The sequence below is a fragment of the Alligator sinensis genome, unplaced genomic scaffold, assembly GCF_000455745.1.
Source record: "Alligator sinensis unplaced genomic scaffold, ASM45574v1 scaffold1647_1, whole genome shotgun sequence".
Taxonomy (NCBI): Eukaryota; Metazoa; Chordata; order Crocodylia; family Alligatoridae; genus Alligator; species Alligator sinensis.
In genome coordinates this window covers 92,920-120,257 of record NW_005843257.1, presented here as the reverse complement: position 1 = coordinate 120,257, position 27,338 = coordinate 92,920, and the positions used below count along the sequence as shown (strand labels likewise).

The following is a 27,338-nucleotide window of genomic DNA, read 5'->3' as shown; positions in this document are numbered from 1 at the left end:
CTTGAAAATGGGGACCACATTGGCCCTTTTCCAGTCCTCCGGGACTTGGTCCATGCGCCACGAGTGTTCAAATATTCCCGCCAGTGGCTCTGCAATGATGTTGGCCAGTGCCTTCAGCACCCTCGGATGGAGCTCATCCGGGCCTGCCGACTTAAAGGCATCCAGTTCTTCCAAGTGACTCTGCACCATCTCAGGGTCTACGCATGGAAGTCTGGCGCCTTGCTGCTGCCTCTCTACAACCCCAGTGAGAGACTTGTCGTGCCCCTAGCTTAGGAACACTGAGGCAAAGAACTCATCAAGGAGATCAGCCTTGTCCCCACTGTCCGTCACCAATTGTTTCTGCCCATTTAGCAGGGGTCCTATTCCTCCCTGGGCCTTCCTTTTACTCCCTATATATCTAAAAAACAATTTCTTGTTGTCCTTTACTTGGGATGCCATCCTCAGCTCCATGGTAGCTTTGGCCCGTCTAACTGCCTCCCTACAAGCACGAGCAGAGGAGGTATATTTGTCTTTGGTGATCTCTCCCTGCTTCCACTTTTTATGTGCTCCCCTTTTGGCCCTTAGGCTGTTCTGGATTTCTGTGGTCAGCCAGGGAAGCCTCCTGGCCCCTTTCCCTCCTTTACCTCGCACGGGGATCGTCTTGCTTTGTGCCCGAAGGATCGTTTCCTTAAGGCATAGCCACCCTTCTTGGGCTCCCATCACTTCAAAACTCCTACCCTGCAGTGCGTCCTTGACTAATCGCCTGAATTCATTGAAATCAGCTTTCCTAAAGTCTAGCACTTTCACCCTACTAGTTACCTTACCCACTCGATGTCTTATGGACTGTAGTGTGTTTTCTGTACTCCTCAGCCTTATGGGATATGCGTGGCTCCTACCTCCCCAATACCATGCCCCAAGCCTCACAGATGCAATAGATGTTGTTAGGCCTCTCTGTTCGTGCCCTCTCTAGTGCTCGGGCTCTCCAGTCCCGTCTCTCTCTCTTTTTATGCCCTTCACTCCAGGGCCTTCTCAATAGTGCCGCCCTTCGCTCCAGGGCCTTCTCAATAGTTGCCCCCTTTTCTGGGGCTCATTATGCCTGCACTGGGGCTTCTCAACTGCCCCTCTCTGGGGCTGGGGTCTATGTACCCTGTATGCAGTCTCCTCACTGACGCTGGGGTCCCCACACTATTGTGAGTCCCCTATGAGGCCTCCTCCATCCCCTAATAGCCTCACCCAAACCACCGGTGTAACCAATAGCAAACACAAACAGTAACATAAACACCAGCCTCTTGGCTACCACATAAACATAAGCCACTAGCTATAACTATGCTCAGGCCTACTGGGTTCTCTATCCTACCGCGGTGACCAACGTTACTCTGGCATTCAGGCTTGGCTTCTCTTTTCTGGTGGGGAGCTCCTTCTCCCTTAGCTACTGGTTGAGAACTGCCTCTGGCCTCCTGCCTGTGCTTTATATAGGAGCCAGGCCCTGCCGCTTTCTTCAGCTGGCTAGGCAGATGCGGGTCATTATCCCACTAGTTGCCTCAGCAACCAGCACCTGAGGAGTCTTCCCTGCTCTCTCAGGAGCAGGCACCTTAGTACCCTGCTACATAAACACACAAATCAATTAGGTGCATACACACACACACTACCAACTCAGACACATACACATCCAAACCAGCCTAGGCACATGCATACCTATCAATTCAAGCACATACGCTATACACCCCAAAAGTTAGACACAGATCACTAATTCATATATCATGCACACAATGATATATATACATACATACATACACACACACGAAACCCACCTACACATACACACAGGTAAGTTCCTAACTTGGATAGTACAGTGTGTATGTGTGTGCTTGGGGTACCTGGGGGAAGGTTCAGGTGAGAGAAAGAGAGTTAAAGTATAGGGAGTGAAAGCTGCCAGAAGCAGGATTAGAACCAGTAGACTACAGAGAAGCTGGCTGAGGAACCAAGGCTTGGGTATACTTAAGGTAGACTTGGGCTGGAAACTGAGGCAGACACCTGAGCTATTGGGTGGGGGGGGCAGATAAGTGGTGGCAAGGAGGAAATAGTCAGGAAACAGACAAAAACCCAACTCGGGATTCAAAATAACAGGTTTATTAAACAGGGGAAGAGAAGCAGAGTCCAAGTCCTTGGTTGAAGAGGGGGTAGGGGGTGATAGCTACCTATCCAGGCTGGAAAGGGGTCCTTGTCTAGTAGGTGTTGTCCAGAGTGGGGGGGTCGCTGGTAGGGCCTCTGGGTGGATAGGTGGTGTGGCATGGTGCTGGTCCAGATGGAGAGGGCGTCCCAAGGAGTCAGTCTTCACTACCTCTTTTATGGGGCAGACTACCTCTAATCTCCTATGGGGAGGGCCTGTCCAGGCAATATCAGTCCTGTCCCAGAGGGCTCCAGGTGTTCTTACTGAGCATGTGCAGCCTGGCACAATGGTGGGTTGCCTCATCTTTTGTTTCCTGAATGCTGAGGGTTGGTTCCAATGGCTGGGTCATTGGTCCAGGTCATTGGTCCATTTTCAGAAATGGTTGGGGAAGGGGAGGGAATGCATTTTAAAAGGAAAACTGGGGGTTTTGCTACAAAGCCTGTACTTGAAGGACCTCCACTTTGCTTTCATATGGCCAAAGACACATTCAACAGTCATATGGCATTTGCTGAGATGGTAGTTGAATATGGACTTTTGCCAGTCAGTAACTTGTCCTCCATATGGCTTCATGAGTCATGGCAGGAGGGGGTAAGTCACATCTGCTATGATAAGCAGGGGCACCGCAACACCCAGGATCACTGCATCATGGACCCTGGGTGCATATAGTCCTTTCTCCATCATGCCAGGCAGCGGCAAGTTTCGAAAGACATGCACATCGTGAGTGATGCCTGCCCAGCCTGTATAAATATTAGTGAAAGGTCCTCAGTGATCCACTATGGCTTGGAGGATCACCAAGGCAAATTCCTATCTGTTGACGAATGACTGGCTCTTCTGGGATTGGGATAGGAGCGGGATGTGTGTGCTGTCCAATGCAGCCACACAATTAGGGAACCCCATTGCCTTGAAGCCTTCAACAACTTTTCTGGGGTTTCCTGGGGTTATGGAAGCAAAGTATGAAGTTGTTCACCACAGTGTCCTGCAGCTTCACACACTGCCACTTCAGCCTTGCAGGGAGCCAAACTGAACTGATTTCTGACGAAACGCAGGCTGGTGGGGGTGGCTAATTTTATGATGGTCATGGCCACCATCTTTTTCTGGTGGTATGGGGTGATGTATGACAGTCTCCCGGTGCTCAATGTATGGTGATAGCAGCAAGACTATGTGGAATAATGTGTCCCTGCTCATGCAGAAGGTGTTGAGCCACTGCTGATCATTGCAAGACAAGAGTACGATAATTCCCACCAGTCAGAGCTGCTCATGTGTGTCCAGACCATGCGATCATTGCCATGGTTCCATGGATCAACCTACAGAGCAATCTCAAGATCCATAGCTACCCCTAGGGTCTCCAACTGCAGCTGTTCGGACATTGCCTCGTATAACAAGGTACGTGAAGCTGCTACCCTGCATTGGTGCCTCTGTACAAAGGCCTTCATAGCATGCATTGCATTTAGTAGCTGCATGCCTGCATTATCAAGTGTCTCCATTCTCCAGTTGGACACCTCCAGGGAGTCCAAGAACATCTGGTTCTCATCACTGATTCCATCAGGCGTGAGCTAAGCCATTTTATTATGCAGAAAACAACTGTTTCCTTGAAGCACTACTTGCTTATGCTAAGAGGGTTGACTACGTAAAGCTTTTGAATACGAACATTAGCATTAGGATAGTCATGTCCTTTAAATTTAAATTCCTAACCTACACAGCTCAGGTTCCTGTAAACACACCTCCTGTAAAACCTTGGGGTGTCCAATGTACCCAGAAACTCATCATCCACCCAGGGGTGCAGAACATAGCACCTAGCAGAACAATGACCAGAGCCACCTTGAATTCCCTTCCCCACCCCCTGAGAAAACACCCTAAACATGGCAGAAGCTGGGGGAAGAGAGGTGGGTGTGAGGTCCCCACACCCTTTTTTTGAATAGCTTCCATTAGTACATTGAGAGCTATTCCAGACATCTAATTATCCGAGGTCTCCAAACACCCTGGTTTTCCAGGACATGTGTAGATGGGAAAAAAGGGGGTGTTGAGCAGAATGCTGAAATGGTTGAACCCTGAATTAAGGAAGAGATGGCAAGTTTCAGGAGATTGGTCTTAATGGCATTACTAGCCCTGCTCTTTACATTTCAATTCCATCACATTGCTGTAGCTGCCCCTCTTGTAAAATCTTGGGGAGTCTGATGACCCCAGAAACCTGTCATCTGCCCAGGGGTGCAGAACATAGCACCTAGAGGAACAATTATCAGAGCTGCCACAAATTTCCCCTCCAGCAGACCCCCTAAACCTGGCAGAAGCTGGAGGAAGAGAGGTGCATGTGAGGTCCCTGCATCTTTTTGTTTTGAATAGGTCCCATTTGCACCACCCATCTTGGGGGTTTTTGCTTTTTGGGGTTTACCTCTGAAATCTGTCAATGCTCAGTGGTAAAAAGGCAGGTGCAGAGCAGAAGACTAACTGAAAGAACCCTTATTTCTGCTCCTCCCCCCCATGACCTAATAGACCCCCTAGGAGCACAGTTTAGTGACTGATAGGTTGGACATTGTGGTAGAGTGGGGGCAGGGAGGGGGAAAATGTGCTTGAAGGGCCAGCAGCAATTCCTTTTAATCAAGCTGCATAGCAGGCAGGCAGTGAATTTTGTGTGTTATTGGCAGCGAGCCATTAAGACCTGTCATTCAGGACAATGGGTGCATGCCTTTCAAAGGAGAATGTTTAAGTTGCCCAGTGAACTTTGGGGACCCATTAGACTCCTATTAGGTGTTAACTGCTCAAAGCAGAACACACCCAACAGGACCAGAGCTCACCTCTATTATTGCAAAGATTGACTGCAAAAAATCCCTGTCCATGCATGGCACAACATGCCAAATAGTGACCATGTGTGAAGACACTGCTCCTGAGGGCCCCTGGCTGACAGACTGATTGGCCACGCAGGAGCCTCACAGTGCCAGGCTGCCCAGTGGCCCACGTGTTAAGACATCGCTCCTAGTGGGTCATGGTGTGAAATGCTGTGCATTTGAGAAGTAGCCAGTGAGGAAATGAATGGTGATGGAACTTACCCGCTATTCATAAAGCAGCCGCACTTTAGGTTCATGATGAGGTTCACAGAACACCTCTTGTTGGGTTCACAGAAAAGCAGCGAGCAAATTAGTGGTGCTTTCAGGGACAATCACTCTGCAGCCAGTTAAAAAGGGATGTTTTAGAAGTGCGGGGTAAGGGGGCCATAGAGGTCCTGCTCCCAGTGGGACTTGTTTCCTGTAACCACCCCTCCACTGGCTGGAACAGGACACACCCAACAGGGCCAGAGCTCACCTCCCATGTTTTTGTAAAGAATGAGAGCTAGACAGCTGTCTGGACAACAAGGGAAATTTGGGGATCCATTAAGCTCCTATTACATGTTAAATGCTCAGAGCAGAAGCCTTTAATACAGCGGTCAACAACCAGTGGATCTCAATCCACTGGTAGATCTTGGAGCCTCTTGTGGTAGATCTTGGAGATTCTTGGAGTCAATCCAAGGCTTGGGTGGGGGGCTGAGTGCCCACATGCATGCACGTGCATGCCCCAGCCAAGCAGGTCAGTCCATGGGGGAGGGAAGGGGCGGGGGCTAGATTGAGGCCCCCAAGGTGAGGGACAGTGGGGCAGAGGCAGGAGTAGGGTAAGTTGAGTGGGGGCCTGGCTGGGTGGGACTTACCTGCTGGGGAGGTTGCCCCCAAATATTTTTTTCTTCTTTTGCCTCAATCTGCACCCTCCACTTTTCTCCTCACAGATTTACCTGCTGGGCGGGAGTGGGATGGAGGGGGGTGGCAGCAGTGCACAGTAGATCTTGGGTTGCTTTTAAATGCCAAAGGTGATCTCCTACTTAAAAGGGTTGAAAACCACTGCTTTAATAGCATGCTTCACTGTGCGGGATTTGTATACTAGAGCTGAGGGGGTCAGGGTATGCCATGCACCACATTATCCCCAATAATGGAGAAGGAAATCCATACACCGCATATTCTCACCGATCTACAAAAGAGACCAGGATCATCCCAATCTTCCACTCCCCAACACACACTAGAACATAACTAGTGAAGTAAGAGATGACAAACAAAAAACCTGATTTATTTGAATGACTTATTTAATGAAGTAAGAAAAAGAGGTCAGCAGAATATTGATTCATGTCAGGCTCTGCAGCTACACCTGGTGTCCTAAAATATTCATTACACACAAATACCTGCAAATTGTAATGGTACCTGGGGGACAAAGGGGCTCAGTACACATAATTCAGTGAATTAGCATGTACACATGACAGATTTATGGCTTCATCATTGCAAGTTATAACAATGCAACTAAACTACATTGGGCTGTGGTTTAGTTTGTAATGATGAAAACTAAATTTAAAGCACTCAAACCTTGTGTACATGTAAAGTGTGATGCCATTAAGCCACACAAAGGGAAATTAAGCCACATAAAGAGAAATTTTTATCACATGTACATTGTCTTGCCATCACATGTACAAGCACCCTAACACCATGTAGCATGGCTGAAAGACAGAATGATTGGTTTAATTTTCCAGGTTATTTTCTCATGTTGCTGAACTCTATTTTATTTTCTGTTTAAGCTCAAAGTTTACCAGAATAAACATGTCCTATACCAACTGACATTTTTAAAAACAATGATACAAATTTAAATATTTGAAGTTACAAGTAATGGCTTCTTTTCATTTCAGGAAAAAATACTTCATAAGCAAGCTGTCTTACTGAGACCAGAAGAGGGGTTTGGGAGAGCAAAGGGTGGGAAGCCAGGATAGAAGAGCAAAAAAGCAGACTCAAATGATAAAAATAGGTTGAATCCACCTCCCCACTTGAGTTTCCTTTAAAGTAGGTGAAGAGAAATTAGGAGCAATGACACACGAAATCCATGTGTTTTGGACTGTCAAATGAGCCATAGTAGCCATGGGACAGGTTGGTAGACCTACTGTGGTGTGTGCATGTACACACACACACACACACACACACACACACACACACACACACACACTAAATATTTAAAAAAAAAAAAAAGGCCTGCTAGTTTCACCTGGGTAGACCCCTCAGGCCAGACCAAGTCAGCAAAGACCCAAGGGATGAACAGTATTGAAAGCCAAATCCTCAGCTTGGATGGTTTGCTTCTTGGACCACTGCCTCCTAACAATGAAAGCAGAAATGGAGGACAGACTGGGGGGACAAACTGAGAGGTGCAGAGGCATGTGGAAGATGAACATCAGCCTCCTGGATGATGAAAGGATACAGCAAGAGTTCAGGCAGAGCTATGAAGACTGGAAAACCCTAAGAGTAGCATATAGGAACTACATGGAGTGGTGGGCCAGTTTGAAAGAGAGGACAAGAACTTTCCTCCAATAGGCCAGCAGAAGATGAGCCTGGTTCCAGAAAAAGAAAATGTATATGGCTTAGCTTTTATGCTTAGCATAGCTTTTACAAGCTTTGGAGGGTAATATTCTTTCATTATTTCTAGTTTTGGGTCAAAACCAGAACTATTTATCTGATCCACCCTGATAATGGGTCAAGATGAGATCTGAATCATTTGCAAATACTATCCTTTTTGATACAACGTTACTGTCACAACCCAAAGTTGTGATTTTTTTTTTTTGTTTGTGTGTGCTTCGGCATCGCTAAATTGTGTTCCTGCTAAATTGCAGCTCTTTTGCACGGTGGAGCGTTCTGTTGCAATTAAGAACCCGCGTGCAGGAGCTTTTCCCGCCAGTTCTGTAGCCTTCTTTGCATCGTGCATTTCTTTTGCATTATGGTGATGCACGGTACAAGGAAATTCACGCCATTTGTATTAAGATTTCCGCCACGTTATTGGCCGATCTTAATATAGGCACATGTGGCGGGTAGATATTTGGTTTTTTGCACGCCGCCCAAGTCGGAGAGAGAGAAAGCACGTGGAGTTCGGGAAAGGAGTGTGAGGATCTCTAAGCGCTGCTGATCCTCTCGAACCCAGCTTTTTCCTTAAGAGGGCAACAGAGGTTTAATTTGCCGAACCCCCGGAGCCTTAACAACTCCGGGGCATATAACCTCTAGCCTCTCCCCGTCGCCGATCGCAGTCCAGACGTATCCCTATCCTATGGACCCAATTGTCGAACCCACGGAGTCTTAACAGCTCCGGGGGACCTGGGAACCGAGTGTAACCCATGGAGATTCAGCTGCTCCGTGAATGAGAATTGTTGAACCCGCGGAGCCTAAACCGCTCCGGGGTCAGGAACCGAGTCTATTAGAGTCCTCCACCGAGAACTCAAGCGGAGCTGTGCCTGGAAAGCTGACCAGCCTACACCGCGACCACCTTGGATGTAAGTAAATAATCTTTTCAATCAACCATTACGCCTTCGTGACTGATTCTAGCTCGAGCGTACCATACCGCGCTGCGGTTTTCTCTGGCCCCGCGTGCCCGGGCTGCTGGCCACAGCCTGTGTGCACAAAGACGGGCCCGGCTCGCCCCCGAGATCGGGAGCTGGCCCGCACAGTTACATTTGCCATACTATCACATGGGAAGACAATAACCAGTATATACTCACATACCATATGAACCATTTCCCCAAAATCAGTCCTTCAGAACTGGAGCACGTATTTTAAACAGGGAAGATGATTCTTCTTTCCTAGAATAGAAGTAGGGTAGAATACCGCAAGCCAGACACTGACTCATGGCTTCCCCTTCCCCCTGGGGATGCAAAGGGCAGAGGCAGAGTCCAGTGTTAATACTCTCAGCCACTGGTGAGGCAGTAGCTTTTGGCAGAAAGGATACTGAACTGGCTGAGGGTGAATGAGATGCTGCAAGCAGTCTGTAGTAGCTTGATGGGGCTTGTGGTATGGAGATAACAAGTGGTGCACCAATAAAGATTTTTTGGGCTGATACCGATTGTTGATTATTAACGAGCCATATGGACCGATACTGATCTGATTGCCAATATGCAAGTCTGGCAGCTTGGAGAGCAGCGTCAAGCTGGTAAGTCTGTGGGAGGGAGGGAAGGGGTGGGGGCAGATCAAGGCCCCTGTGGTGAGGGGGGGAGTGGGGCTGGGGATGGAGCCATGAGCCTCCTGGATCTGTGTGTGGGGTGAGGGCGGGCTGCCCGCTGAGGGCTGGGGGTGGCACCAGGCTCCTCCGGGGGCGGGTGGGCTACTTAGTACATTACAGCCACCCCAAAATTCACCATAGCCCCCCACATATCTCCCCTTTCCAGCACCACCACTACCCACCCTGAGCGCAGCCCCAGCCCAACCCCTGCTGGAAAGAACCCAGCTCTGCCTCTGTCCCCAGCCTGTAATGGAAGCCTGCCTTGCCCCCCAGATCTGTGCACGGGGCAATGTGCCCTGCATGCCCGCCCCAAGGTTATGCGCAGTGGTGGGAGCTGAGCCCCCTGCCACCTCTCCCTGGTGTGTCCTGGACAAGCCGCTTGTGGCTCTGTCCCCCAACCCACCCTGGCTGGGCAGCATTTGTTCCAGCCTCAGCCCCAGCCCCCCCCTCACCATGCAGGCCTCAATCTGTCCTCTCAGCCCCTTCCCTCCCATGGGCTTACCAGTCAGACTCTGCTCTCCAAGCTGCCAGGTTGTGCTTCAGGCTTCACGCATGCTGTGGCTGCATGCACATATGCAGCATTTAACTGACAACATTACCAGTCACATCAGCCAAAAAAAGCCAATTGTTGATAATGTAAATTTTCCTTTTATTGGTGCTGATATGCACCTCTAGGGATAACACTTAAATATTTATAGGAGCTCATATGAAGAACTATTTAAAATAAAAAGGTAACAGTCTGTCTAGTGCTTTTGTAAGGGTCTAGGGCCTAGCCTTTTTGCTGTTCTGCTATACCAGGAAGTTCCTGCTGTCTCACTTAAGACTGTTGCCTAGGATGCCATACTTTCTGGACACTGTGTTCCCAGGAGGACCTACTTTATGTCACACAATTGACCATGACTTTGGAAAAACCTTTTTTCCAACATTCTGCCTTCCAAAAACAAGGTGTGTTTCTTATTAGGGACATATAGTATGCAAGAAAATATGGTACTAGACTGAACTAGAGTTTCATGAGGTTCTCTCCATATAAATATCACTGGGTATGTTTAGACAAAACGGGGGCCCTAACTTGAAGTGGTGGGTTTTAAAAACTGCTTCAATTTAGGGCTGATTAAACCCCTAGGTCGTGCATACACCTTACCTGACTCTCCAGCGTGGAGGGGAGAGCGAGCTGCCAGTAGAAGGACCTGCAGAGGGAAGTTGCGGGGGGGGGGGGGGGGGGGTGGGGGGGGGGGGGGGGGGGGGGGGGGGGGGTGGGTGGCAGCAGTGGTCCCCCCCCAGGCGGCACCTGCCTGCAGGCACTCGGCTCAGACAGTCCTGGGGGCACCACACTCACAGAGCACCAGGAAGAACCAGGCTCCCGCGCAGCTCAGGCAGACAGGCAAGCTCCAGTGGGGGGCAGGGGGAGATCAGGCTCACTGCTTTTCTTGGGCGGAGCTGCTTTCCCAGGCTGTTGCCAGTCTACCTGCAGAGCTTCCTGCAGAGCTGTGGAGCTGGATGGAGCCCAGTGCTTCAGTTCACAGCTGTAGGGCAGCAAACAAACTCCTCAAAGGGTTTTAGTTTGCTGCACCCCAAGTCATTTAAGGTGCATTATGCCACCGAATTTCCTACAGCAGCTGGAATTAATGCACAATATGCCGCCAAGGCATGCAAACACTGACACTATTAAAGCAGTGCAAAAGCATTTAGCCCTCTTTAAAAAGTGTTATGCCCACATGCTTCTCGCTTTGTCTACACAAGGCCAGGATGTTGATATTATATTTTGCTTCAATTCTGTTCCCATTCTATTATTTTTAAATTAAATTTTCTTTGCTATGCTTAAGGTTTTTATTTTCACTCCACAGCAAAATAGGTGTAACCCTAAAGAGTCCCATTACTGTTAACCACAGGTATGTAATATATGTTGTTTTTTCTTTCCGCCTTTATTTCATCTTTAAGTTCATTTTTATGCTGGAGATCTGTGTCCCATTTTGAACACCACACTTCAATTTCAATTTATTAAGGATTCTGGCTGAAAGCCATGCTCCCATAAACAACATAACCAACATACAACCATAATATAAATTTAAATAAAAATAACAAAATGCAAATACAATAATAAAATACGGCCAATCTATTGAAAAGCATTATTCCTACAACTAGAATTAACATAATCAATTACAAATATGCTGATAAATCAGATTAATAGATTGTAAGGCCAGAAGGGACCTTAGAAGATCATTGAGTCCAGCCCCCCGCACCAAGCAGGAAAGATAACTGGGGTCAGGTGACCCCAGCAAGGTGACTGTCTAGACTCCTCTTGAAGATTTCCAGGGTAGGCAATTGCACTACCTCTGGACACTACAGCTTATTCCACACACTGGACACCCTCACTGTGAAGAAGTTTTTCCTAATGTTGAGCCTGAATCAATCTTCCAGGAGTTTGTGGCCATTACTCCTGGTTTTCCTCTCGGGTGCCCTGGTGAACAGTTGCTCACCAAGCCTTTGATGTACTCCCCTACTGTAGTGGTAAGCTGCTACCTGGTCCCCTCTCAGCCTTCTTTTCCTCAGGGTGAAGAGTCCCAGATCCCTCAGCTGTTCCTTATATGGCTTGCCTTTTAAGACTCTGATCATGTGGGTGGCTCTTCTTTGGACTCTCTCAAGCTTTTCCATGTCCTTGTTAAAGTGTGGTGCCCCAAACTGGATGTAGTACTCCAGCTGCAGTCTCACCAGTGCTGAGTAGAGCAGAAGAATCACCTCCTTCGCTTTGCTGGAGATGCATCGACTGATGCATACCAGAGTACTATTTGCCCTACTGGCTACAGCATCACACTGCCAGCTCATATTCATACTGTGGTCTATTATTACCCCCAGCTCCCTTTCATTCATGATACTAGTCAGTTTGGTGCCATGAAGCCTGTAGGTGTGTTGGGGGTTGCTCGTCCTGAGGTAGAGCACTTTACATTGCTCAGCGTTGAACTCCATCAGATTCTGATCCGCCCAACTTGCTAGCTTGTCTAGGTCCACCTGTAACTGTAACCTATCTTCAAGGTGTGACCACGCTTCCCCATAATTTGGTTTCATCTGTGAACTTGTCCAGTGAGCTCTTCATCCCCACATCCAAATAATTAATAAAGATGTTGAAAAGTACTGGACTGAGCACTGACCCCTTTGGGACACTACTGCCCACTTCTCACCAGGGTGACGCAGATCTGTTCACTTTGACTCTCTGGGCCCCATCTCGCAGCCAGTTTCTCACCCACCTGGCTGTCTCAGAGTTAAGCCCACAATCCTCCAATTTTCTCACAAGGACATTGCGGGATGCTAGATCAAAGGCCTTTTGGAAGGTTAGGTATACAATGTCAACCTGCTCTCTCATGTCCAGGTGGCGAGTTACCTGGTAATAGATGGAGACGAGGTTGGCAAGACCTGCCCTTGATGAAGCCATGCTGGCTGTCATTCAGAATCTGACCTTCTGCAAGCTTATCACAGACAGACTCCTTGATGAAGTTTTCTAGGATTTTCCCTAGGATGGAAGTTAGGCTGATTGGCCTATAGTTATCCGGTATCTCCCTCCTGCCCTTCTTGTGGATGTGCACAACACTGGCCCTCTTCCAGTCCTCAAGGACTTCTCCAGAGCGCCACAAGTTGTGGAAGAGTTTTGCCAGGGGTTCTGCAATGACTTTGGCCAGCTCCTTCAGCACTCTTGGATGAAGATCATCTGGTCCTGCTGACTTGTATATATCTAATTTTATTAATTGATCATACACCAATTCTATGGCAATAGTAAGAAGATGATTATTCCTACCGTGCTCATCCTCTACTCTACCTGGAGTGGTTTTCCCCTTGATCTGGTGAAAGACCAAGATGTAGTAGTCATTCAGGAGGAATCATGAATCTATAAAAATGTTCTGCATAGGTCCACAATTGAGACAGTAAAAAACAAATATAGCGATAAAGTTTATTGGTCATATCAATAGTAAGGGATGTTTAGCTCTGATCGCTTCAGCCTTGTAAGCAAAAATAGCAAGATGCTGTACTAAATATGGGTCTATTTGCTGCAGGAGCCATATTAATTTCTCTCTATTTGAGAAGTGTTAGGGTCGATAAAATTTGGAAGGAATTTCAAGTACCGCAATGTTGCGCTGCCCAACTTTTGTGGTACTACAGGTGTCTTGAGTTTCAGAAAGCAAAATCTGCAAAATTAGATCATTCCTGGCATTTCATGTTGACCATCCTGAGAACTGAGTTATCCAGAATCATAAATTACTTTAGAAAATCTTGTCCAAGATGTATAGTTTTTGCTTATGATAGAGGTTATATCTGAGTAGTTGTAAATTGTTGCCTGAATTCTACATTACTGTTTTGTGGTTTTCACACTATATTGCACTCAACTAGCCCTATGGAGAATAAAAACAGGAAGCACTTTTGTTACATGAAAACAGCCCTCTTCTATAGTCACTCACTTTTCCAATCATTACCACATTTTAAAAATATCACCTATGTGCAGATGGCATTGAAAGATTCTCTTAAAGGTCTAATAGGATTGCACCAAGAGCACCCTCAGACAATATGTAAGATTATAATAAAAATAAATTGTTATTGTACTCGCACAATTAACATACTTCCAAACAGAACAATTTAAGGATTGTTAAAACATGAGATTCTCTTTTTATGTTTAAATTTCTGTAGCAAGTTTTATGCTGTCTAACATAAAAATCTAATGCCTGTTGGCCCCTGTAAAAAAAATAAATAAATAAAAGTAATGATTTTACTTTTATTTATTTACAGACATTATTTTAATCTTCTGGGGCACACATGACAGTCGTCACAATATACATATGACAAAAATGTAATGTGTGTGGCTTAATGGCATCACACATTACACGCGTGCAGGTTTGGAGAATTTTACATGACATCTGGACGTAGTTTAGTTTGCAATGTTGCAAAATGAAATGATGCAGCTGTCAGCTTGTTCCCCGGCCATGGGAGAGGTGGGCAGGCTCTGCAGGAAAAAAAAATGATTGGGCCCCTCACTGCTTCTGCTTTCAGCAGATGCCTGCTGAAGGCAGAAGTGGCAAGGGGCCAGATCCCATTTTTTTTGGGTAGAGCCTGCCTGCCTGTCTTGTGGCTGGGGTGCAAGCTGCTGCTGGGTCAAGCAGCTCCTGAGCTGCAAGGGCCCCAGTCCTTCCTTCAGTGGTGGCGGTGGCGGTGTCCCCCAAGACAGGCTGCTAGCGAGCCGAATGCTGCCTCAGCTCAGAGACAGCTCAGCTCAGCTCAGATCCAACTCTTCCCCAAGCCTGCTGGGGCTTCCAGTGCCTCATGCACTGTTCCCACTGCCTTTCTGCTGCTTGTGAGCATCCAGAAATGGGTGGCTTTCCCCGGGGCAGCATGGGAAGGCAGCACGAGGGCAGCTGGGTGTCTTAGCAACTGGAGAAGGCAGCAAGGATGATACACTGAGTGCTGGAAGCCTGGATGGAATAAGGGAAGCTCTGGCTTGGTGGGCTTCCAATGCCCTGCGCACCATCCCTGTAACCTTCTCCGGCCACCAGAACAGCCAGCTGCTCTCCTGCCACTTTCCCATGCTGCTCCAGAGGCAAGCCAGACGTTTTCTGGGCAGTCCCAGGTGGTAGGAAGGTGGCATGTACAGTGCATGTGGTTCTGGAAGCCCTGGTGGGCTCAGGGAAGAGTTGGATCAGGCTATGTGCTACCTCCAAGTTGGTGCAGCATCCAGCCCATTAGCAGTCTGTCTGGGCATCCTGGGGGGTGCTGCCACTGTGGACGGAAGGATTGGGGGGGCCCCCTGCAGCTCAGAGGCCACTTAGCCTGCTGGCAGCACACCCCCTGGCTGTGGGCAGGTTCCACTGAAAAGAAAAAAGGATCGGGCCCCTTGCCATAACACAAATGAAAAATTGAATTGGTGGGTTTCAATTAAAAACCCACTGTTTCAATTTAGGGGGCATATAATAAAACCTTGGGGATTAAACCCCCATTATGTGTACAAACATCCCTGAATTACAAGCTTTTACTCAAAGTGCTTTTTAGTAAGCTACTAGACTGACAGCATCAGACACAAAAGTCTAGCACAAGTAAAATGCCAATATACACATTTTGGCACACAACACTAAGGTGTCCTAATTAACTATTGTTAGGGGAAGATTCTTCATCTTCTAGATTTATTCAGTCTTTGAACTTTGCTAAGATGGTTGCTAATAGTGTCTGTTAGTGCCATTGGCAGTAGGAGTTCTCAGGTCCTCTAGGAACCTGTCAATCAAATTTTTTTTTTTTTTAATAGACCGCTAAACAGTCACTGTACTGTCACTTCCAGCACCTACTGTCCAGAGTTAAAGTTCATAAGTGATAAATGATTTGGCACTCACAGGCAATTCTGTTTCACCCTGCCCAAGTCCCTGAAAAAATGTTAGTTACTTCTGTAAGCATTTTACTCTTAACACTAAATCACAAAAAGCAGCAAGGATGAGGAGGATGCCTTTTGCATTAACTGTTTCTCAAAGATTCAAGCAGTGTGGAATAGGATCATTCCTTGGCACCTAAGTCCACTTAGGTATCTAACAGGTGGAGTAAGATGTGGTCCAGTGTGACAAACTGCTTTTCTTTAAGGGGTTCTATTTTAAGTCACCACATCAGTCTTAAAAAGGCTTTCACCCAACAAGGACACTCCTCCAGAGAGATAATTCACACATTTGAAGGAGCCAGCTGGATACCGTGAGAAGAACTGCTGCAGTACAGAACATCCCCCACCTCCACAAATCACACCCCACTGGTTATGACACATCACCCTTCCCTCGAACGCACATGGAAAATCCTCAAACAATTGCAACCCATACTAGAAACAGACCCTATTCTTAAAAAGATCTTCCCAGAACCACACATCCTACCCTTCAAACAAGCACCGAACCTCACTAGCCTTATCACCAGAAGCAAACTTCCTTAGGCCCAAAACACACCGAATGGATCCAGACTATACCATGACAAGAAATGCAAAACCTGCCAACACATCTCCACCACCCCCACAATTATTATACCCCACAACAGAGACATCAGCATCCCTGCATCTTACAGCTGCACCTCCAGAAATGTAAAATATCTCATCCAATGCACCAAATGCTCTGATGGAAAATACGCAGGAGACACCAAACAACAATTGCACACCAGAATGAATGCACACTGGAAATCTATCAAAGACAAGAATACCTGCAGGGGCTCATTTCTCGCAAGAAAACCACTCTCTCCCCCATCTCGCAGTTCTAATCCTCAAAGGAAACTTACAAAATACTTCCTAGAGACAAGCCTATGAACTTCACTTCATCAGTCTCCTGGATACAAAAAAAAATCATGGACTAAATATAGACCTTGGATTTATGACACATTATAACCTGCATGACATCTGACTCCCCAGGTACCTCTCCACTATTTAACTGCTACATTCATCCCCCTTTTTTTCTTCTCTCACCCACTGACTTCTCAATTTACTTCTTCACTGACTGCCTGTCTTGCATGCATACCAGACCCGCCTCTGGCTGCTTTACTATTCATTCCATCCAGGAAGAGCACACACCAACTGCAGAGACTTCCTCAGCCTGACGAAGGGTTTTTAAACCTGAAAGCTTGCTAAAAATTTTTTGCCATCTATTTAAGTTGGTCTAATAAAAGATATCAGATTCACCCAAAGAACCTTGTCTGCCTATGTCCTCAGACCAACACAGCAACAAACTACACCCCTGTAGCTTATATAAAAGTTCCTCTCAAATGTATAAAAATCACCATACTCTCTGCTCAGACCTTAATGTGCTGTTTGCATGAGAAACCATCTATTATAAGGGCAGTAGAAATTCACGTATACAGGCTGTGAAAAAATCCAGCAGATTATAGGAGTAAAAGGTTTGTAGGTAAGAGATGAGGGCTCTTTGTTTCTGGAATTAAACTATTTTTTCTATGTGCCTACTGAGTCCAAGGAGCCTATGGACTCGTAGTAGCTAGCAGAAAGGGCATATCTGTTGATTAAGATTTGTAAAAATCAGGATGGCAGAATAAGGGGTCCACCCAGAACATTTATCACAGGGATATTTTTGTTGTTATTTCAAATTAAATGTATGCTGAAGTAGAAAAAAAATGGCTTATATTTCTGCTTTTATTTTTAAATTGGTAATGCTTGTAGTGACCAATTGTTCAAAGTTTACATGCATGGCATTGAAACATTTCTCTTTATGAATAAAGTTCTATACAACCTGAAAACAGGGAAGTTATTTCAAGAAAATGTAGGGAGGAACAGGGGAAGATCCAGGGCTGTAAATGTAACCAGAGCTGAAACAAGGATATTAGGATTACTTTTACATATGTTGTTTACATTGGCCATGATAGGGAAGGTGGCAGAACTTTTTCTTTATTAACATTGGCATGAAGTTTATCAGATTATTTTATTAATCTCTATTCTCCTAAAGAGCAGAAATATGAAAAAAGATTTTTTCAAAGCTTTTGATTATTAATAGTCACACTGACTCATAACAACAACATTGTGATGCAACCCACTAAGGCAACATCTCTTTTGGTACAATAAGCCTGTCATACAGTATTTTCACCAATGATGTGCTTTTTCCTTAAAGGAAGGCGGGGTTACTAGTTAGTGTCACGGCCATAAATAAGAGGGTCCTATGTCCAGGAAATTAGAAGTCAGTTATCATTAGCATATACTCAGTCTGAGCATTAGAGGGCTTTTCTAACCATCTAAGTCTGTTGAAATCGAACTTCACAAGGAAGGAATCAGACAGACATTAGGAAATTTAGATGTAAGATCACCAGTAAGAGAATATTTTCTTTAGCTGGCCAGTTAAACGTGGTTAAGGCAGCATGAACTCTGTACTCAGTACCTTGTTGTTTTCAGTGCTGCTTCTTCTGACGCTCAGAATTCAGGAGCTCGTAGAGGCATGCAGCTGTGCCCCTGCACATCCACAGCAGCTAATCTGTGATTCCGCTTTAGGTGAGTCATAACAACTATACTTTTAACGTTGTCAGCAAGAAAGTAATTGTAACTAAACTAAGTGCTGTGATATTTTTTGTTCGACTCTCTAGGGAATACATTAAACAAAGTAGATTATTCACTGAAAAGGTTTAAAAGCAGAGTGTTCTTATTTCAAGAGACAGGTATATAAGATAATACATTTTAAAATGTATCTGATATTTGTTAGTAGCTGTTCTGTTTCCCTTCCTTTTTCAGTAAATATTCTAGACTATATGTTGTTGAGTTAGCTGCTATATTAAATTAGTACTTTTTAAAATGCAAGAAAGAACTTCTATATTAGCTTTCCAAGTGAACAGGAAAAATATTGTCACTGACAAATAATTCCAGCTATGTTAAATATATAGAATGGGAAATTATATATAAATATGTAGGTACAATATATTAAGCAGAAATTATGTATGTATGTTTTAGGAATAACTAGCTGCCACAGCTCTGTGAAATCCAGTGAGGATATATTTTTAAATCAGTTGATTTGTGATGTACTATAATAAGGTTTGGGTATTTTTCCATTTTGCAACAACAATTTTAGCAGGTAAGTATAGGCCTTTTTATCTATAGACAGATTAGCCACAGGAATTCTGTACTACATTTCACTTTCCAGTACTAAGATGGCTGTGTTTCATGATATTCAAATCAATATATAGAAAAACTAAAGATCTCAAAATTAGACAACACGGGGATAAAAAAAGTGACATTTTGTAGTCTTTGATTTCATTAGCTCAAGCTGTGGCTGGTTAGCTTCTATCCTGTGTGAACAGTAAATGTAGAACATGAGTTTCCAAAGTGTTGCAAAATTAGCATCTCTATGGGGTAGGCAATACCTTCTGCATACTGATTAATTGCTTTTATACACTGATAGAAATTCTTTGTAGCCATGACAGACTCTAAGCTCTGTTTATGGCCATCAGTTAAATTGTTTTTTTAATCTGGTTTTGTTAAGCAATCCTTTTATTAAATTTACCTATACCAAACATCCCAGATTAGGGTTATTTGAGGTGTGGAAAGTTCAGGTTACTTACTGCTTAAAAATTATTATACTACACTATTTGTCCTCTGCATTGAAAAAGTTGTTGCAAACACCACTTTTTTCAACAATCAACTTATATTGTTTATTTGACAAACGTCCAGCATTAGAAAAAGAACTTAAGATACTTATTACATAAAGTATTCCATTAGGTTAAGGGAAATTACAAGGTTCACATTTCCACAAATATCTTTTATAAACAGGGGGTCTCCCTTGTTCTTTGTTATGACTAAGTATTAGGGGCTGAAAATAAAATTACATTGTATTTGATATTGATCCTCAAGCACTTACTAACACACACGGTCCCACTGATATTAAATGGAGCATAAACACAAGGGCCCTTTGTTTGGTGTTTACCACTTGAATTTGCTTTTATAAGTACTGTAAGTAGATACATTTATATACTGAATAAATATCCATATAGATATACACGCTATAATTTCTATAAGCAAAGAGGACTGTTTGGTTTGCTAGAGCAACGATGCACCATATAAGCATTGCAAAGTGGCAGGGAAAGACCAGTGAAGAATTCACTGTGGGCTGGGGAAGTCTCTACTGACAAATTTGGCAAAGGTTGTTCTACATTATCCTCCACCCACAATGTGGGAGGAAGGAGATGTACTGGGGGAGTTGTGGGCAGGGCATTGGAGAATGCTGTTCTTCTCTGCAACACTATTATACACTGGGGCCAGGTGGATTTGAATCGGGAAGTTACAGTTAGCTCCTAGTGGTCAGCCCTTTCCACTCTCTACTAGACGGTCTAACCAAGGCACAGAACATTTTATCCCTTATCAAATACACACACAAGAATACTTTTAATCTGTTTTGTTTGAAATATTATTAAATGTTAAAGATAATTTTATTTCAGTGTTTATATAATTCCAGATATTTGTAACAACAAAATGTAGAGCCTGCTGCCTCAGTCACTGATGTGATGGGAATTTAACCTTTAACTTTGAAGGGACCAGTCCAATCCAAGTTAAGATTTCAACATTTAACCAGAATTGCAGAGTTTTTCAATGATGTAAATGTTAATCATTCAATTACAGAGACTTTGCAGAATACAAAAGAGGTGAATCTCTGTTAAACAGGACACAAACAGTGAGACAATGCCTCAATCTGTCCTATTTATATAGCACAAAGAATGGCCTATAATGAAGTTGTTATCTTCCAACTTCAATTCCTTTCTACAATTCAGTTTTCCTTTCCCTCAGGTCATTTCCAAATGGAATGGGTGGAGGGGTGGTGGTAGAGAGAGTTAAAATCAACAGACCTGACTCCAGCCACTAGCTGAATGTGTGAGGCCACTCAGAAACCTCAGCATTCAGCTAGATCCCCAAGAAGAAACAAGCAGAGAAATTAATTAAGTCTGGGCCAAGCACTTTTCACTGTAACTTTTGTCCATGTGATTAGTGGTGTGACACTTTGTCTTTTCCTGTCAGGGGGTTTTGTGGCTTCACACTGCCTTTTTCTAAACATCCATAGCTACCAAACAGTGCAAGTAACTTAGTAAAAATCGCAGACTTTCTGACAGTTCTAGAGTGAGAGGCGGTCTCTAATCCTGCCACTTACATGCAAGAGGAGGACAGACTGGGAGAATGTGAGAATTTAATAAATGCCAGTCATGGATACACAAAAGGGGGTAGTGTGATAGGTTAGTAGGTTCTGTACAAACACCACCACAGCTACTGACTTCACAGGTGGCCCTGGGCTAATTATTTAATCTCCTTCAATCTGTCAGAGACAAATGTTGTAAGGCACTGAACACCAACTTTAAACTGCTGAAGAGCCTTACCTCATATTTTACTTCAATGGAAGAGGAGGGTACTCAACAATTCCCATGAGGGGTCATGCATTTTGCAGCTAGAGGTCCTCAGTTTTAAAAAAGCATAAGTCCTTACTCATTTGTGACTCATTCCTGAAGGTTGTGGTGGTCCTTCAGGAATGTGCTTAGTGTCTTCAGCAGCTGGAGGGTTAGTAGCACTCTCAGAAGAGATTGGTGTCTCAGACCAGGGTGATAAGAATTGACTAATGCTAAATGCCACGCAGTACTAAAATTATTACCATTCTATAAATTACATCAAAATAAGTCTGTATTCAAGACTAGCTTCCATGGTTCCAAAATACCTGTCAGAATCAGAAAGGTTTGTTTTTAAGTAAACAACATGGTACAAATACCTCCATTGTATGGTACTAATATCTTCAAATGCTTCTGATAGAAAAGAGCAGAGAAAGGAGCAGAGGTTTCAGGCTTGAAGTAAGCTCAGTCTAACAGCAAGTTGGACCCAAGGCAGCCAATGATATTTTTTCCAATGACTACAGTTGGCTAGGAGTGTATCCTTAGTGACCATTTAAATAGTTTCATGGTGAAAAATCGCAATCAGTAATGCGCTGTGCACAAAAAATATTTTTGAAATACTAACATGTGTAGACTTAAAAAAGACTGTATAAACCCCAGCTTTCTTTAAAAGGTGGTTCTTGCTATTGTTGTAATGTACCATGCTTGATGAGGCAGTAAACAAGAAAAAGTTGATCATTTGGGAAAATAGTAAATATTTTGATGGGTTTTTGGTTGTAGTAAATATTTTTGCATTTGCCACCTATAGAATATTGGATTCCCTATCTTTGAAGTTAGCTTAGTTCTTGGTTAAACAGTTCTTTTCTTTATATAATGGAAACAATATTTTTATTCAAGCAGTTAGCATTACATAGTAATAGAAATGACAGATCTTGGGCAGACATACGTATTTTTATAGAGACTTCCAGAGATTTATTGAAGCAGCATTTCTAATATGAAGGAGGCCTTATGGCTGAAGCTTGTCAGCATTTTAAGCTAATTAAAATCCTTATAAGTCCATTGAGACCTGGTATTGCAAAACAGTGCCAGACTATACTAAATTATTTCACATTTAAAAATAATAGTAAGTATTAAGCCTACCAAAATAATTTCCAATCAGCTCTGGTAAGAGTGTTCTAAAGTGACAATAGGCCATTTCTATTTCACTGAATTTCAAGTGAAAACCTTCACTATTCTATTTCTTTTTATATCTGCAAGCCCCTCACTCACCACATTTTTCTTTTGTGTAAAGTTACTACAAAACACCCATTTTTTCACTGAAAGTCATTTTTCAGTGTCAATGTGGACAGCAGCTCTACTTGAGAGGGAAAAAATACCAAACCATTGTCAGTGTATACAACTTGGGAAAATTTATCAGAAATATTTCAAATTTAGAACAAGAAGTGATTACAGTGACTGTAAAACAGGTTTCATGTTTTGCTAGTAATACTTGGCTAACCTCTACTCTAAATTTACCTCATGGTGAGGTACAGTGTGGATGATAAGTCATTGAGCAAAGTTAAGTATATGCATAAAACATATTTGCACATTCAGAGCTTTAGTATCTATATGAATGGTAATAGCTAGGGGTGTGAGAAACGGGTCCTATTCGATTCAGATTCGGCCCAAATCAGGGTCAGTGATTTGATTCATTGATTCGGATCACTGTCCCTGATTGGATTCGGCCGAATCTGAACCTGAAGATTCGATGATTTGGAGAATCAGCGATTTGGACAGACACAACTTTAAAAGTTTTTTTTCTACATACTTTGAAGTAGCAGGTGTGGCTCTTGATTGCTGCGATGCTGCAGTGCAAGGAGCATCCCACAGGAGTGGGGGGTGCCTTCCATGTCCTTGGTGGTGAACCCAGAAGTGGACTGGAAGTACTTTGGTCCACTTCCAGGTCTTCCAGGAAGCGCACATGGGGCCCCCATGCCCCCCCTCCCCGGCTCAGTAATTGGCCACAGGGGGACCCCGGCTCCACCACCCAGACCCAGGAAGCACCAGTCACTGAGCTAGGTGGGTGCAGGGGGGCCTCCCAGCATGCTCACCAGTGGACCCGGAGGTGGACTGGAAGTGCTTCTGGTCCACTTCTAGGTCTGCCGACAAGTGTGCTGGGGAGCCCCTGTGCTTCTGTGGGACACTCCATGCACCCTAGCATCGCAGCACTCACAAGCCACCTGCTACCTAGAGGCATGTAAAAAAAACATTTAAAACTGTCTCTATGTCCAAATCTTGGAATCTCTCCGAATCACTTCAGAGGGTTCCGGTTTGATTCAGAGCGATTAAAGGGTCCTCTGACTTGATTTGTATTTGGAAATTCAGCCATTTAATTGGGCTGAATCTCCCCCCGAATCAAATCGGGGCCCAAAGCTTCACACACCCCTAGTACTAAAAACATCTTATCACAATGAGAATTCAACACATATGGGTCGGATCCTTAGTATTCAATTACTGTACTGCATTGCTATGGCAATGCACAGTAGCTGTATGCTGGCCTAATTAGTCGTTAGAGCCTTCTCCACCCCAGAGGAATTTCAAGATGGTATACAGCCAATGGAATAACTCCTATTGCTGCCCTTGTCTGGTTTCAGTGCAGAATATACTCTCTCATAATACACATTCCTTCCCCACCCCCCAAAGTCTCCAAGTACCAAAATGACTACTTGGGGTCGTAAGCAGATGGGCATAAATTAAAACAGTCCTGAGCTACTTTAATTTATGCTGTGGACAGAACAACCTCCTAGCTGGACCCTGGATTGAGGGTTGCCTTTGCACCTTGCAGAACAGAGCTCAGACAGACTGGCCACATCCACATGAGCATGGACATTTGTTTTCCCAGGTACAAGAAGCAATGGTACAATTGGTGCCACTGCTATTTGTCTCCAGGGAATGCATGTGCCATGCACCCTCTGGCATGTGGCAAGTTACTTTGGGTGGCATAGGGGAGGCTGGGGACAGCATTGGGATGGTCCCAGCAGTCTTACTTGGGGGCCTCCTGGGGCCACAGCATCAGTGATCCTGCTGCTCGAAGCCAGGTCAGCAACTGGAATGTGACTCTGGCCAGCCAGGTTTTGGTTTTGGACAGTTTGCACTGTCCCCTCATATGCCCCTCCACTTTTTTTTTTTTTTTTTGCACAGGTTGTTTTGCCCCGGGATCTCTGGGACCTCCTCTGCCCCCACATGCCGCTATCTTGCAGTACAGAGAACACCTGGGTATGTGGTGCTACAGATGTGTCTGGATGCAGCAACTGGGGCTAGACAACTTAATTTTTGATGTCTCTTAGTTTTTTGCATTTTTTTCCATAGCATGTAAAGGGAAACACTTACACAATTTAGCACATGTCTACCATTTATTCTACTGCTCTCTGCCAGATAGTAGATGTCAATACTTTGTAGGCTGGCTTTCCTTTGGAAGAGAAATCAGTAACACCAAAGTCTGGGTGTTCTCCTACTGCAACTTGTTTTAACAGCACTATTTACAGCTCCTGAAAGGAGGCACTTATAAAAACACACTACTTAAAGGGATCTCAGTCTCAGTATCAATGCTCGACTCCCAGGGTACAATTCTGGGAAGTAAGAAACATTGTGGCAAACAGCAAACTCTTGATGCTTCCCATAGTTCTTCCCTGTCTCACCATGGAACTACCCTAGGAAACTAACATGCAGCATTTCTTCCAAAACTAAAAACATGCTCATATGCTAAGAAAAAGAGCTATTTTAACAGCACCATTTAGTGACTCCTGCTATTCTTGTTTCCAGAGGACTGTATATATTAACTCATAAATTGTTTCAAAGCCTGTGCAAAGTAGAAAATAATATTACACAATTTGTAAGATATGGAAGATACAGAAACAGAAGTACTTCAACTGGAGGAACCTTCCTAATACAAAATTAGTGGTTGAAATAGAACCGAGCCAAAGTTCAATAAACTTATTCATAACTCAGAAAACAATATGGCAGGATGTTGTTTAATATGCAAGAAGTTTATGAAACATGGATACTAAGTTCAATAAGTGTCTGAGGGATTCATCTCTTTCTATAAATGCAAATCTCAATTCATCTTTAACTATGATTGTGACAGGGGGCCATACCGGGCCCACCTGTCCAAGTAGGGGAGTCTACCCAGTCTCACCTGCCATGACCTTGCTGTTCCCAAATGTGGTGTGAAAATGTGAACAAGTTAAGAGGCTGTGACTTGGATGACTACACAGTCCGGTGGGTGGCGAATTGGCTGGGGGGGAGGGGGGGGGTCGCACCCAGAGAGTCGTGGTGGATGGGTCGGTTTCGACCTGGAAGGGTGTGGAAAGTGGGGTCCCGCAGGGTTCAGTCCTTGGACCGATACTCTTTAATGTCTTCATCAGTGACTTGGACGAGGGAGTGAAATGTACTCTGTCCAAGTTTGCAGATGACACAAAGCTATGGGGAGAAGTGGGCACGCCGGAGGGCAGGGAACAGCTGCAAGCAGATCTGGACAGGTTGGACAAGTGGGCAGGAAACAACAGAATGCAATTCAACAAGGAGAAATGCAAAGTGCTGCACCTAGGGAGGAAAAATGTCCAGCACACCTACAGCCTAGGGAATGACCTGCTGGGTGGCACGGAAGCGGAAAGGGTTCTTGGAGTCCTAGTGGACTCCAAGATGAACGTGAGTCGGCAGTGTGACGAAGCCATCAAAAAAGCTAATGGCACTTCATCGTGCATTAGCAGATGCATGACGAATAGGTCCAAGGAGGTGATACTTCCCCTCTATCGGGCGCTGGTCAGACCGCAGTTGGAGTACTGCGTGCAATTCTGGGCGCTGCACTTCAAGAGGGATGCGGATAACCTGGAGAGGGTTCAGAGAAGGGCCACTCGTATGGTTAAGGGCCTACAGACCAAGCCGTACGAGGAGAGATAGAGAAACTGGATCTATTCAGCCTCCGCAAGAGAAGGTTGAGAGGCGACCTTGCGGCTGCCTATAAGTTCATCACGGGGGCACAGAAGGGAATTGGTGAGTATTTATTCACCAAGGCGCCCCCGGGGGTTACAAGAAATAATGGCCACAAGCTAGCAGAGAGCAGATTTAGATTGGACATTAGGAAGAACTTCTTCACAGTTCGAGTGGCCAAGGTCTGGAACGGGCTCCCAAGGGAGGTGGTGGGGTCGGACTCAATGATCTATTGAGGTCCCTTCCGACCCTAACATCTATGAATCTATGAATATGGGAGGTTGCCCATTTTACTGCCCTAATGCCAGGGGGCACTATCCACGGCTTCATACCATCCGTATATCATGGCCCATGCCTCGCAGATGTTATTCCTGAGTTGTCTATCCTCTGCCCTGAGGCCAGACCAAACTCAGCATACTGTTAGGCTTCACTCATACAGCCCTGTTCTGGGCCTCACGCATACCGCCTCCCTCTTATTGGGGCCTCTATCATTCTGCCCTCTCTCACTGGGCCTCTTGCACTCATGCCCTTTACTGGGCCACATTCAGCCTTCCCTGCTGTCTTGAGTGGCTCCCATAGGCCATCAGGCTTGTCTCTGCACTCCTTGGCCAGCTGTGGTGCAGCCTTTTGGGCCTCTCCCGCAATGCTTATCTGCAAAGTGGCTGGGCAATTTGCCAAACACTGGGCTAACTCTGTCCCTGGTCCTTCACTGGGTAACACTGGTTCCCTAATTGGGGCCAGTGACTCGCTTTTCTATTCAGGTTCCCTCTATGGCACCTCACCCAGCCTTAGGCCCACTTGCAGCCTCAGGTGTCCAAAGACTTACATAGGCCTCAATACGCATCCCCATCTCTCTCATACTCTGCCTCTTTGCATGCCTGGCCCCTGTGCCTGTCTCCGAGTGTGGATAACCCACCAGGATGTGGGTGCTGGGTTTTAAGGTACCCCTCCTCGCCTTTCACTGGGGAGGTAACTGGCCTGACATTTCTGGGGGACTGTCTTAGCCCTGTGGGCCTGGACCTAAAATGGCCACCTCATCAGGGCTGGCCTGCACCTGCCAGTTACCTGGTCTCATCCTTAAAGTGGCAGCCACTCAAAGGCACACTGCCACTATGATGTAATTACTAGAAACATCCAAATACTAGGGCTGTGCGAAGCTTCGGGTGGTGATTTGATTTGGAGGAGATTTGGCCCGTTTTGGTAGCCAAATCTACAAATCCGAATCAAATCAGGGGACCAATTCAAAGCTCTCTGAATCTTCGGAAAAGATTTGAAGAGCTTTGATGATTCAGGCAATCCCTAGCGGCCGCAGCAGGGAGCTGCAACCACTCCGAGATGGTAAGTA

The 27,338-nt window shown here is 45.1% G+C and overlaps 2 protein-coding genes across 2 annotated transcripts in view; one reads left to right on the top strand and one right to left on the bottom strand.

The window, feature by feature from the left end:
* Positions 1-27,338, bottom strand: part of SYN2 (synapsin II) — a 208,543-nt gene that overhangs the window by 94,195 nt on the left and 87,010 nt on the right. The window lies entirely within an intron of this gene.
* Positions 17,844-27,338, top strand: part of TIMP4 (TIMP metallopeptidase inhibitor 4) — a 51,547-nt gene continuing 42,052 nt past the window's right edge. The window contains exon 1 of the mRNA XM_025194602.1: positions 17,844-18,161. Within this exon, the coding sequence (XP_025050387.1) occupies positions 18,032-18,161 (130 nt within the window). The 5' untranslated portion in view covers positions 17,844-18,031. The remainder of the gene's footprint in view (positions 18,162-27,338) is intronic.